The sequence below is a fragment of the Sceloporus occidentalis genome, unplaced genomic scaffold (genome assembly GCF_023333645.1).
Source record: "Sceloporus occidentalis isolate IW3139 unplaced genomic scaffold, rSceOcc1.0.p SCAF_146, whole genome shotgun sequence".
Taxonomy (NCBI): Eukaryota; Metazoa; Chordata; class Lepidosauria; order Squamata; family Phrynosomatidae; genus Sceloporus; species Sceloporus occidentalis.
This window is the reverse complement of record NW_028317126.1, coordinates 619,610-634,012: the sequence shown is the minus strand read 5'-3', so window position 1 is coordinate 634,012 and position 14,403 is coordinate 619,610. Positions and strand designations below refer to the sequence as shown.

At 41.7% G+C, this 14,403-nt stretch overlaps 1 protein-coding gene across 1 annotated transcript in view; it reads right to left on the bottom strand.

The window, feature by feature from the left end:
• Positions 1–10,673, bottom strand: part of LOC149280820 (ubiquitin carboxyl-terminal hydrolase 49-like) — a 52,530-nt gene extending 41,857 nt beyond the window's left edge. Inside the window, exons 1-4 of the mRNA XM_089500054.1 lie at positions 9,345–10,673; positions 8,937–9,145; positions 7,697–7,801; positions 6,530–6,732 (exon numbers count right to left, since the gene is read on the bottom strand). Of these exons, the coding sequence (XP_089356180.1) occupies positions 6,530–6,732; positions 7,697–7,801; positions 8,937–9,145; positions 9,345–10,673 (1,846 nt within the window). The remainder of the gene's footprint in view (positions 1–6,529; positions 6,733–7,696; positions 7,802–8,936; positions 9,146–9,344) is intronic.
• Between the last annotated feature and the right edge of the window lie 3,730 nt (positions 10,674–14,403).

Below are 14,403 nucleotides of genomic sequence, written 5' to 3'. Positions count from 1 at the left end.
AGGGCGTAAGCGAGAGGTCCGGGGCGTAATGTATGTGTTGGTGTGTGAGTACAGGATGAGAGAACCTCGCAAGAGCAGGAAGAATGAAAGAGAGGATGGCCCCGGAAATAGGAACGGACTGAGGTGAGTGAGGATTTTTCTTTGCTCCCTGATGGCTTATGAGTGCCAGGGGCTTTGTTTGGTTTGCCCATTTTAGTAGAAAACACGCTAAGTTGAAGAAAACACGGAGAGGGTCTGCAGAGCAGAAAGCCTAAGCAGCCATCTTCGTCAGATTTTAGACATCCTCATTTCCGATCACGCTCCAATTTCATTATCACTCACATTCCACCCTCCCATGCTCTCCTCTTTCATTTGGAGGATGAACCCTCTTCTATATAAATAAATAAGATTTTTGCACCAGCCTTAAGTCGGCATGGGCAGAATACGAAGAGAATAACAAAAAGCATAGGAATATGCCGATTCTTTTTTGGGACGCAGCGAAAGCCACTCTTAGGGGTCACATAATCTCCTATGTTACACACACAAAAAAAAAAAAAAAGAGAAACTGACCAATCTCAATAAACTCAGTGTTAATTTGTCTAAAGCCAAGAGGCGGCTTATAGTTGACCCTTCTCCCTCATCCAAGGGTCCTTACACAAAAGCCAAAATGGCCCATGACACTTTATTACACACCGCTTCACTATTGCGAATATTGCAGGAACACTTCTATCTAAACTGGTTAAATCAACAGCGGTTCATTCAAACATAGCAGCTGTTAGGCTTGTCGATGGCTCCTTAAGTACCTCCTCTCAGGATATTAATCGAACCTTTGAGGCCTACTACAGGATGTTTTATTCCTCCAATGCAGTTACATCTGATTCAATAGAGGCCTTTTTACACCAAATAGACCTCCCCTGTCTCTCACAATCCCAACAAGACCTCCTAAACAGGGACATAGTGCAAGAGGATGTTGACAGGGCTGTTGGGGGACTTAAGTTGGGTAAAGCCCCTGGCCCGGACGGGCTCCCCGCAGAATTCTATAAAACATTGAAAGAACAAATTACCCCCGATCTTACCATGGCTTTTAATGCCTCTTTCACTACACCAGAGATTTCCCCCTACCCTAACATTGCTCGTATAATTGTTCCCCACAAGGAATGGAGGGATCCCTACTCTCCAGCTTCATACAGACCAATCTCATTGTTAAATTCTGACTTTAAAGTTTTGCACAAGATATAGGCGGACAGGCTTGCCTTCCTTCTCCCAACATTAATTTCTCCAGTACAAAAGGGATTTGTAAGGAATAGACATTCGGTCACTAGTGCCAGACATATAATCGCTGCCATTCATGAAGCAAAATCCACTCCGCGTGTCCCTCATCTCCTCTTAAATTTAGATGCGGAAAAAGCATTCGATAATGTAAATTGGCAATATCTTCTCTCTCTTCTCCGGCACCAAAATTTCGGCTCACTCTTGAATATATCACGACCATTTACTCCACCCCCAAAGCTTTCATAACGACCAACAATTTAAATTCCCCCCTCTTTACTCTGGGCAAAGGCACCAGACAGGGCTGCCCCCTATCCCCACTCCTCTTTAACCTTGCTCTAGATCCCTTTCTACGTCTCCTGTTAGATTCACCATTTTATCAGGGAATAATGGTGGGAGATAGAGAGATGAGGGTGACAGTATTTGCAGATGATATGTTACTCTTTGTGGGGGTCCCCAAATTATATTAAATACTTGGGGATTATATTCCTGACTGATTTGACTAGATTATAGGAATTAAATATGCTCCCCATCATTGTCAAAGCCTCGACTGATTTAAAATCCTCATTAAAATGGTCATCTTTCCCAGATTCCTGTACAGCCTCAACATGTTACCGCTATTATTGTCAACAAGTGATATACGGAAAATACACAACTCATTCTCTTGTTTTATATGGCGAGGGGGGCGGCCTAGGATTAGCTTTCAAAAACTAACCCAATTGAAATCAAATCCAGATCTCAGATTTGAAAATTGGAAGGCCAAAGGAATCAAGATATTAGCGGACATATACAACCCCACTACTGGAGAATGTCTTCCATTCCCGATCCTTAAAGCAAAGTATTCCTTACCCCCTTCCCACTTATGGCCATATATGCAAGCAAAACACTATCTACAAAAGATGTTACGCAACGTGCATCCCACTCAAAGGAACCATGTTTTAGAATTGTTGCTCAATCCCACATACTCGAGTAAGGTATCAATTTCAACATTATATAGGGCGCTATTTCAACCCTTAGATTATTCTACCTCCACAACGGGCCTTGCGAAATGGTCTCTTATTCATCTTATTCATATACCCGTAGGCTGAAAAACCTACAGGCCTCCTGGTTCCATGATACCACACTCAAATTACTTCACAGAGCATATATCTCTCCCAGTCAGCTATCCGCCTATCTTCACGATGACATCACTTAGCTCACTTTATTATTTTTTTAAATTATTATTATAGGTCTTCAAGATGGTGCTGACCATCCTTTGAGAGTGTTTTGTATGGAAACTGCTGGTTACTAGCACCAGATTTGGAACATTTGGAATGGTGTGCAATGGACATTTATATATATATATATATGCTCAAAATAATAAAGGGAACACTAAGATTACACATCCTAGATCTGAATTAATGAACTAATCGTATGACATACTTCCGTCTTTACATAGTTGAATGTGCTGACAACAAAATCCCACAAAAATTCTCAATGGAAATCAAATTTATCAACCCATGGAGGTCTAGATATGGAGTCACACTCAAAATCAAAATGGAAAACCACACTACAGGCTGATCCAACTTTGATGTAATGTCCTTAAAACAAGTCACAATGAGGCTCAGTAGTGTGTGTGGACTCCACGTGCCCATATGACCTCCCTACAACGCCTGGGCATGCTCCTGATGAGGTTGTGGATGGTCTCCTGAGGGATATCCTCCCAGACCAGGACTAAAGCATCCACCAACTCCTGGACAGTCTGTGGTGCGACGTGGCGTTGGTGGATGGAGCGAAACATGATGTCCCAGATGTGCTCAATCGGATTCAGGTTTGGGGAACGGGTGGGCCAGTCCATAGCATCAATGCCTTCCTCTTGCAGGAACTGCTGACACACTCCAGCCACATGAGGTCTAGCATTGTCTTGCATTAGGAGGAACCCAGGGCCAACCGCACCAGCATATGGTCTCATAAGGGGTCTGAGGATCTCATCTCGGTACCTAATGGCAATCAGGCTACCTCTGGCAAGCACATGGAGGGCTGTGCGGCCCCCCAAAGAAATGCCACCCCACACCATTACTGACCCACTGCCAAACCGGTCATGCTGGAGGATGTTGCAGGCAGCAGAACGTTCTCCACGGCATCTCCAGACTCTGTCACGTCTGTCACATGTGCTCAGTGTGAACCTGCTTTCATCTGTGAAGATCACAGGGCACCAATCCTGGTGTTCCCTGGCAAATGTCAAACGTCCTGCACGGTGTTGGGCTGTAAGCACAACCCCCACCTGTGGACGTCGGGCCCTCATACCACCCTCATGGAGTCTGTTTCTGACCGTTTGAGTGGACACATGCACATTTGTGGCCTGCTGGAGGTCATTTTGCAGGGCTCTGGCAGTGCTCCTCCTTCCACAAAGGCGGAGGCAGCAGTCCTGCTGCTGGGTTGTTGTCCTCCTACGTCCTCCTCCACGTCTCCTGATGTACTGGCCTGTCTCCTGGTAGCGCCTCCATGCTCTGGACACTACGCTGACAGACACAACAAACCTTCTTGCCACAGCTCGCATTGATGTGCCATCCTGGATGAGCTGCACTACCTGAGCCACTTGTGTGGGTTGTAGACTCCGTCTCATGCTACCACTAGAGTGAAAGCACCAACAGCATTCAAAAGTGACCAAAACATCAGCCAGGAAGCATAGGAACTGAGAAGCGGTCTGTGGTCACCACCTGCAGAACCACTCCTTTATTGGGGGTGTCTTGCTAATTGCCTATAATTTCCACCTGTTGTCTGTACCATTTGCACAACAGCATGTGAAATTTATTGTCCATCAGTGTTGCTTCCTGAGTGGACAGTGTGATTTCACAGATGTGTGATTGACTTTGAGTTACATTGTGTTGTTTAAGTGTTCCCTTTATTATTTTGAGCAGTGTATATACACACACACACTTTTTTACATACATATTTATCTATACACACTTATACATTTACATTCATTTTTATAAATAATTTCATTGGTAAATCGACAGAAAAACTTCTAAATTCTAATCACTAAATTACCGTATTTTCTCGATTTTAAGACCCCCTCGTCTTATAATCAGACCTCAAATAGAGGTCTGGCTATGAGACTAGGATCCAGATCCCCGCAGTTCTGCAGGGGACCTGGATCCCCCTCTCTGGTAACCTCAGCTGTCTACAAGTATCTCGCATACCTTCCCCGGCTGCAAGAGAGGAGAATTCCCCGCAGCACTGCAAGGAATTCTCTTCTCTGGCAGCTGGCGAACGTCTGCTCGATGGACACAGACAACCCCCGCTACTGCTGGCACTTCCACTGGGCCTTCTATGACGGAGCACCGGCATCACATGACCTTCTGGTGCTCAATTATAGACACCAGGGAGTCAGAAGCACTGGTTAGTTGGGGGGGGTGTTATATGGGGGAGGCATAAGGCTTTTCTGGAGGCAGAGTGCCCCACGATATATGCCACTCTGCCTCCAGAAATGCCTTTTACCCCCCTATATACCGATCTGCCTCCAGAAATGCTTTATAACCCCTTAATGCCACTCTGTCCCATGATATGCCCTTTAATCCCCCCTATATGCCATATATATGTTTTATATATTTTTTGTCAGTTGTCTAGTAATTTACTTCATGTCAGCACACAAATTTTTTTTTTTTCATATAAAGCAAATAGTTTCCATACCATGGGCACACTATGGTCCAAAAAAAGCTGATTTTGGATAGGTCTTTTATGTCAATTGTTTAAACTGTACATTTTGTATTGTTACATCATGGACTATATAAAGTGTACTGTATTATTACAAACAGATATTCACATGATACAACAAAGTGAAGCGCAATATTCTAATTAAATATAAATACTACACCTTCTAGTGAGGTGGTGCTGCAAAGACACAGGAACAAACTCCCCAAAATGTTCCAAATTAAATACCATCAAAACCACACAAGTGTCTGCGCACCCAAATAATAAGTGAATAAATGATATGTTCCCACACAAAGTATCCTAAAGTAAATGGAAAAAAATAGTGTAGGTCTCAAAAAAAACAAAAAAAACACGCTATGAAGCAAATCGGACCCTTAAAATTTAAAGGGCATAAATATGCCCACATTTAGAGTATGATGATCCCAAACTGGTACTTGTAAATAAAGAAGGTAGGCAGAGGAGGGGAGTAGATAAAAACGGTAATTTTAATTTATAAAAGAAAGGCATACTTGTCCTTCGTTTCAGATTTGTTACAGAGTCCAGGCTTCAAACTTCGTAGCAGCGCTACCACAAAGACGCCATCTTAGTCCTCTGATCCACTTCAAACTCCTCCAACAGCACCAATCTTTTGGGTCTTGGTTGTGATGGGTTAAAAAGTGAACAGGAACACTATGTTTATCGTATCGGTTTCTGATTTTTCTCTGACGTTCTTCCACTCTCTTTCTTTTATACATTAAAATTACCGTTTTTATCTACTACCCTCTTCTGCCTACCTTCTTTATCTACAAGTACCGGTGTGGGATAAAGAAACTCCTAAGGAGATCATCATACTCTAGATATGGGCATATTTATGCCGTTTAAATTTTAAGGGTCCGATTTGCTTCAATAACGTTTTGTTTTTTTTTAGACCTACTTTGATATACTACGCCATCATTTTTTCCACCTTTCTTTTATATATGAGCCTTTTGGATACTTTGTGTTGCACATATAATTTATTCACTTATTTTGGTGTGCAGACACTTGTGTGGTTTTGAGTTATTCACATGAGTCAGAATGGTTGTGCTTCAGTGTTATGGAAATAGCTTACAAACATTTTTTGTGGCAATAACCACAACTCATCCTGTCACAATATCATGCACCACCATAATGTGTGGCCAACATATAGATTGCCATCTGTTGTGGAACATAACCTTCCATATTGCCATAGCGCAATCAATTTCAGAATACTAGCTGGGCATTACAAAAGTTGCGCTATTACAACATTAGAAAAGAAAAAAGAACTGTCAGTTAAGATTATAGCATTACCTAGGACTATAATAGAACAAATACAAGTAGAGGTACATTGTAGGGGTATTCTAAACATGCTGGGTCTTTTTAATTTACATGATGTATCTTTAACTATTACAGTAGCTATTAGAAAACAATTCATCTGTATATGGTGATACATGGTAAAGTTAAAATATTGTGCAGTGCATTCATGCTGTGAAAAAAGGTGTCGAGCGTGCATACTGATCCATACAACTGCTGGCAAAATCAAATTTAAATGTAAACTTTTTGAATGCGCTACTAAGCTTGAAGGCTTGCTTACCTCCCTCTGTGTTATAACAGAATGCAGTGTAGTGCCCTGAGCCAAAGCCTTTACCGTGATGCATCACTACTGCAGAGAGGTCATAAAGGTAGGACCCTGTGTCCGATGATGGCAGCACACCTTTACAGTATGGCTCCATGTTTAGCACCTGGTCAAATAAAACATGGACTCCAATCTTCTCTCTGTGGTTCCGTCCAGACCATCTGTATATTAAAGTGTAAATTCAGGGCTCACAAAACATGGTTTCATCAAATTAAGTGCAGTATATTGATGAGGGACATAAAAAACATCATTATTCATTTAACAGGACTCAATCCTGTTATAGTATGGTTTGTTCGTGTTATGAACAGTACGTTGTATCACTTTTCACAGTATTGTTTTTCCCTACTACCTGGTCATCACATTTAAAATTTAGACTTCTTTCTAGTCACCTACCTTCTGATTATGTAGATATTTGTTGTCCTAATCTAAATGGTCAATGTATATTGGTTATTGTTCTTCACTGTGAGTTTAAATTGATTTGTCACCAAGTATCCGAAGCCAGTTGGCTGGATGTAGCGAAAAGCAATTCAGTTTCTAGGTTTTTCCATAGATAACATTGTTTTGCTGACCACAAAAGTACTGGTTTTCCCCAACAAAGTGTGTTTGTGTTCTGCATACCGACTGGCATGCTGTGTCGTTTTTGGTGACTTGGTTTGCAGGAAACTTTCTTCAGAGAACCAAAGAGGCAACCCACTTTTAGCCACCTGTCGCTAAGAGGAATCCAACAACAAGCAGGGACCGCCCAGTCGACCTCGTTCCGTTACAATATATATAAACCGACTCCGTATCTTAGACAACAGCTTTTGTAATGGTAATAATATCTAATTTTGGAGAATCCCCCCAAACGCATTTGCCCTTTCCCCCACTCCCAGCCAAATGTCGTGATGTACTCGCTTCCAGTCAGGTCCAGCACGACTCCCCTGCATGCAGCATTTAGCAGTCTGTTTAGACCCCAGTGAGGAAGTTTAAATTAATACTGATTGATGTACTTTAATATGCATTCTCCTAAAGGGTTGTCAGGGTCATTAGGCTGACCTTTTGCCTTATAGCAGAAACTGCTATTGTATGTCTTGATCACTGTTGATTTCTAAGTATGTAGACTAATAGATTAATCATTATGTTTACCTGAAGCGCTTCAGATGTAGCCGCAAGACCTGAGGTAGTCTAAAGATCACAAGTTGTTTCTTTGCTTCACTCAGCACTAATGGTTTCTGAGATGACTTTCGCCTCCTGCCTACAACAGAAAGATTCCATTTCACTTGGTGTTTGGCCCTTGAATGCTGTTGTGGTCATACAAAACTACTAACTTTTTGATAAAGGAAAATTGAATCTTGTGTGCACGTGACCCCTGAATAGACTGCTTAAAAGTGTTTTATTTCAGGTTACAGCATTTTTTAAGGAAACAAGTGCCATAGATAAGGGTCAATACGAATCCTGTACTTGCTTGAAGAAAACAGAATTAAAAAAAGGGAATGCTTATATTTTAGAACAATGAGGAGACACTTCATAAAGATACATTGCTTATGGATTATGAATACCGGATATAATCCTACTGTAAGAAATGAAGGGTGCCTTTAAAATGTGATATTACATTTTTTGCATATTGTTTTTGGGCAGATTTGGGTTTCTGTAAGGTGAGATATCTGGATTTACAATGTAAAGAGGGGTCGGGTGAATCACTTTCTGGGAGGAACAAGGAATTCTGGAATGACTAGTTTGGGGCTGCAATAGTCAGAAGACTAAGAAAAGAGAGTGCTGGGTCAGGAGACTCAGAATGAAGCTGCGCAAGATGACATTTAGGAGAAGCCTGTGAGCTGAGACAGGTTTCCCAAGAATGTGCTTAAGTATCCCCTTTGTTTTGTATTATTATCAAATGTTTTGTGTATGTTACATGTTTTACAGCCTGTAACAGTGACCTAATTAAATATAAATATCCATTTTTCTATACACTTGTATTTGTGCTTTATTCGTCACACATTCCCTAAAAGAATAACCCTGTAAGAGGGTCATAATTTCTTACACTACCACCCAAATTTCCACTGTGTAGCACAAAGCCATCCATTGAGAAGAGCAATAAGTGAAAACCTAAATACCCAATAGGGTAGTCTGCCTCCAGTAACATGGCACAGTGGCTGTCACCACTACAGACTTGCTGCCCTAGACCACAATATGCCACAGTGTGCATACACAGAGATCTATTATGTCCTGACCATATGTAAGAGGGTTAAGGAGAAGAGAACAGTTTATCTAGTAGCAGGTAAAATCAGTATGCCCAGATACCAGATGGTAAAGGTGAATAGAAAAAATGCATCAAATAGATCCAACATTAGTGGGTGTATGCACCCAACACAATCTACCCTTAAACTTACTGTTACATTGATCACAAGCATAGATTCTTCCTTCCAGTGCCTCTGTCTCTGTAAACTTGGCAAGCATTTCTGTAAGTGTGCATTCAGTAGTTATAAGAGGAGCTATCCCCTTTTCTAGACTGTGGTAGCGTTCAGGGAACTCTAAAGACAGGTCCCAGAAGGGTTCTATTGTGTCTGACTTATAGCTGCACGTAAGACAGGTGACCTAGTGGAGAGAAAACAATATAAACCCATCCACATAAACCACATATATCATATGTATTTCTTAGTTAACAGAACTTCTAATTTAAGCAAAATGTCTAAAAGTATGACCAAATTCTTCCCATTCCCATACAGCGACATGTTTCTAGCAGTGAAAACTGTAAAGTGTATTAACCTACAGAAGTGTCAAACTGGCTTCTCACCTGGCTAAGAAGCTGTCCATGGAATATTGTATTCACTACCTTCAGCACCTGTTTAGTGAGCTTCCTCTGAGATATAGGGATAAGTATCCTACGTTTGCTGCCTTCTGACTCTAGTTCTTGCTGCACCTTGTCTAACAGTTCGCAAAGAAACTCCTGGGCATCTTGCTGATCATAACCCCGGAAAGCAGGGATCAGACTCCAAACAGAGTGCAGCATGGCAAATGGTGAAACCAGTGCCCATTTTCCTGACCACATCACCCGGAAAAGGGTGTGTAGCTCATGGCATAGGGAAAGTTCCTTGGTACTGGGTTCCTTGTCTTGGATCAATTCAAGACTTTTTTTTATGGACGACTCCCCGTTTGATTTTGGTGCCATGGGGAGGTGTCCTCCTCTACCATCATGCCATCCCACACAGTTCTTGCCATTGGTGCTAGTTTTTGCCAATAGCTCCTCTTTCTCGCAGGTGTCAAGGGTGAGGAAGCACTCCCTAAATTTCTGAAGATGACTCAACACTTGCAAGATAGAGTTCATATAGCATGTATTTCCCAGATTTCTAAGCCCGGTCACTCCTGGGGTCACAGTTGGCTTTATGGAATACAGTTGATTGAAGCATCTGCGTGCCTCTCGCTTAGAAGTGGGGCTACTGGTTGTCATGTTTCTGAACTTACGGGGAATAAAGCTTTCCCTGTTCATGTGTGAGAGCAAGCGGGGACTTTTCCTGGGTGGTGTATTTGCAAGTTCTTCAAGGAGACGCCTTTTTACCTCCTGTCTCTTTAGCCTGGCCTCTTCTTTTCGTCTCTCTATTTCAGCCCGATGTCTCTTCTCCTCCAGCTTTATTTGCCCTTTTGAACTCCTCTCAAACCAAAAGTGCAATGCCTTGGCCAACAAAGCCTGGCGTCTGTGCCGTAGTGCTGTGACCATCATCGAATGCCCCTGCGAACACCTGTGAATTCCACTCCTATACCCTGCTGTGGCCTGTGACCTCAAGCTTCTCCGGCTAGTGGCTTCCTGTTTTTGGCTGCACACAGCAGAGAGGGCACCCCTCAGAAGCTTTAAGTCTCCCTCAGGGTTGTCATTTAATACATAGTCCTGGCACAGATAGCAAAAAACATAGAGCTCATGCACCTCCATTACTAGAGGATGGTTGCTTTCCTGGAAGTGGCGAAGGGTGTGCTCCTCAATATATCGTCCACAAGCAACATGAGAACACTTAAGACATGCCCAAACAGACTCTTGTGTGTCACAGTCCACACACCTCCATTTCTGTGGGTTAAGGATAGAGTGGTTTTGGGATAGGCGCAGGCGTCCAACGTGTTTGCATCGATCCATGTTCACAAGAAGGTCTCACACAGCAACCTATATGGACAACAGAGGGAATCAAACACATGGCCTACTAAGAATATTCATTATACCAAATAAATACTTAAAAAGCATGGACAAGCAATAACAAACAGATAACCGTTCCCTGATTTATGCGGTTTCATGAGGTAACCATAGTTGGCACTGTAAAGTAGGTCTTTTTATATTTTTGGAACACTCATTTATGGAGCTCTAATACTTTACTCTCCTTGCTTTTATAAGGGGTGATTTTGTTTATTCTTAATAGTAAACACAGCCGGGCACTTCTGCAAAAAATATTATGTTTAGTATTGAATCTTTGAATTGGATATTGGAATGTGCTACAGTTTTGCCACTATTGGGAAGATTAAATATTGGTTGGTAATTTTTTTCACTTATATACTGTTTTTGTCTGTTAGATACTCAATGATAGACCTGCAGTTTCAGCTTGCTGCTTTATGTTACACATCACGCAAAAATGGTCACTTAACGACCTATGACATGCCACTTTCTTCGCTTAAACGGTGCTGCTGTAATGCCTCGATGTCGTGGCATTCAGCAACATCGAGATCGGCATCAGGAGCCATGTCTGGCCCCTCCCCAGGGTGTCAACATCCGTTTCAAGAGATCATGAGGCGTTCAGTGACACCGAACACTCACCCCAGGGGGCACACTGTGACCGTTCAGGAGAGCGCATCCTTTAAAAAAAATGACAAAGTTGGAAAAGTTCACTCTAGAGAACTCTGACTCCACTTGCAGGTTGAATAAAGGTACTGTATTCAACCATGCAAGTCAATGGAAGTCAATGGAAAGAGTTAATGTAAAACATAGAAAGTGACGGCAGATAAGAACCATTAGGCCCATCCAGTCTGCCCAACTTCTGAGTACCTGGCCTTATCCTATATCTAGCTTGGCCTTATGCCTATCCCATGCTTGCTTAAATGTCTTTACTGTATTAACACGAGTACCGCAAAAGTGTTAGCACAGCCTCGGTCCCAAAGGGTAAAAAGGTAAAACACAGCCTGGTCCTTAAGGGGTTAAACCACAGATGGTAAACCTATGGCACACATGTCAAAGTGGCAAAGCCAAGTGCAGAGATATGATTCCAGTACCACAAGAATTAAGCAAGGTAACGTACGATGAGAAAGACAGATAATGAGAAAGAGGTGAGAATAAGAAAATAGAGATAATGAGGGGATATATAGGGGAGAGATAATGAGGAGAGAGAAAGTATACTCTGTACTGTAAAGCCCTATTTGCTCCAAGCTTGGCAGAGATTAAGGTTTATTTTTTATTGGAATTTAATAAAGAATACATCTTAAATTATTTTTTTAAACAATATTTTTTTTCATGTCAAGCAGTAACAACCTAATCAAAAATAATGTAGCTTTATGATAAAGTACAATTCCATAGTTCAGAAAGAAAAAATGATGAAACTACAGACTTTGCAATCCAACACAATGCTCCTTTACCTGTTCATACCCAAATTTCTCTTACAGGTACACTGTCAAAGACTGCATTTGCAGTAACAAAATGAATTAAGAGGGCACTCCCAAACCGTCAGGATAATACCCAATATCAGCAATAGTGCAGGTGCTCCTATGGAAGAAAGGGAATCAATTTCCCTCAAACAGCTAAGAGAGAAAAGTACACACTCCATTACCAGGCCTCGTGGGAACAGCTTTAACAAGCCTTAATTTGGATAACTAAATCCCGTTTTTTTATAGTCTGTCAATTCTTGTCTTGTCATACCCCTTGAATTTATATGTATTGTATTAAGTACTGCGTAAACTGTTGGCACTATCTAAATAAAAGATAATAATAATTAGTTATGAATCTATCACATTCAAAAGGAAAAAAACATGGTTTCCAGGTAAATCTTGTAACAGCAAAAGATTGGTTTGCAAATTGTAGTTATTACCGTATTTGCTTGATTATAAGTAAATGCTCTGAAAAATACCCCTCGTTTTATAATCCAGGTCGTCTTCTAATCAGACCTCAAATGAGGTCTGACTATGAGACTAAGATCCAGATCCCCCACAGCGCTGCAGGGGACCTGGATCCTCCTGTTTGGTAACCTCAGCTGCTGCCGGCACTCACACCGGCCGTCTATCACCGAGCGCCGGCATATAGGGGTATAAGGCATTTCTGGAAGCAGAGTGGAATATAGGGGGTTAAAAGGCATTTCTGGAGGCAGAGTGGAATATAGGGGGTTAAAAGGCATTTCTGGAGGCAGAGTGGCATAAAGGGGGTATAAGGCATTTCTGGAGGCAGAGTGGCATATAGGGGGTTAAAGGAATATCAGGGAGGCAGAGTGGCATATAGGAGGGTGTAAGGCATATCAGAGAGGCAGAGTGGCAAATAAGGCATATCAGGGAGGCAGAGTGGCAAGCCTGAGGGCAGGTTGGCAAATAAAAAGGAAATAAACAAAAAACAGTATATTTTTCTCAATCATAGCTTTTATTAAATATGAAAAACTACTTTACATGAATTAATATTTACTAGTGACACTTTTTTCTTATAGGGTAGTCCTAAATTAATTCAGATTTTGGGGGTCGTCTTATAATCAAATATGATACTTTGAGGTGGTCACAATCCTTCAGCTGGCAATTAAAGGGTTAAACAGGAATGTGTATTCTTAAAGCACTAATTACTAGTAGCTCCAAGCTCACAGAAGCACTAATTGCCTCTTGCCTTAATTATAAATGTGGGGAGCCCCTTCAATTTTTATTGTTCCCAACTTGTGCATTAACCCCTTAAGGACCAGGCTGTGCTAACACTTTTGCGGTGCTCGTGTTTAGATGTAATTTTCTCCTCACTCACAAGTTATATATTGGTTTTTTTCTGGACAGGAAGGGCTTTCTTCAGATACCATTTTTTTTATTATATTATCTAACTTGCAATATAAAAAAAATATGATGAAAAAGTGAAAAAAACAACTTCTTTTTTTTGAAAAATCTTTTACTCATCCAAAAAATGAAAAAGCCTAATTAAAAAACCTGCTAAATAGATTCAACTATTTGTCCTGAGTTTAGAAATACCCAGTGTTTTTTTCTGCTTTTTTCTGCTAGTTGTTGGGCAACAAGTACAAGTAGCGTTTTGCTATTTCAAAACCAAAAAAATTCACTTTGCCCTATGTCTGGGGCGTCCAACGTGCGGCCCTCCAGCTGCTGCAGGACTACATCTCCCATAATGCTCTTCCAGCTAAGGGGCAGGCTGAGGAGTATGGGAGATGTAGTCCTGCAGCAGCTGGAGGGCCGCACGTTGGACGCCCCTGCCCTATGTGCTATTTTGGGTATCTGAAGCCAGCCGATGCAATTTACCCCATCAAAACCATATATTTTTGAAAACTAGACAACCCAAGGTATTTAAAATGCTGGTATTTTAACCCTTTCCATGCACTAATTCTACTTCCACCCTTTGTCAAACATTTTTATTTTATTTTTAAATCACAAAATTGCGCTTCAGGTATGGATTTACAGCTCCTGGTACGTCACTTTCAAACAAGACCCCAATATGTGTTCAGCAACATCTTTCGAGTACAGTGATACCACGCTGGTGTTTGAGGGCTTGTGACGGATCGACCTGTGCCCCAGACTGGACACATCCTCCCCGTCAGCTCCTTCCCTATCCCAGTAAGCAGACACGCTGTGGCTGTCCGAAGACAGTAGTCACAGACCAGCACTTCGCTCAATCATGAGACAGGACTTCATGCTTTGAG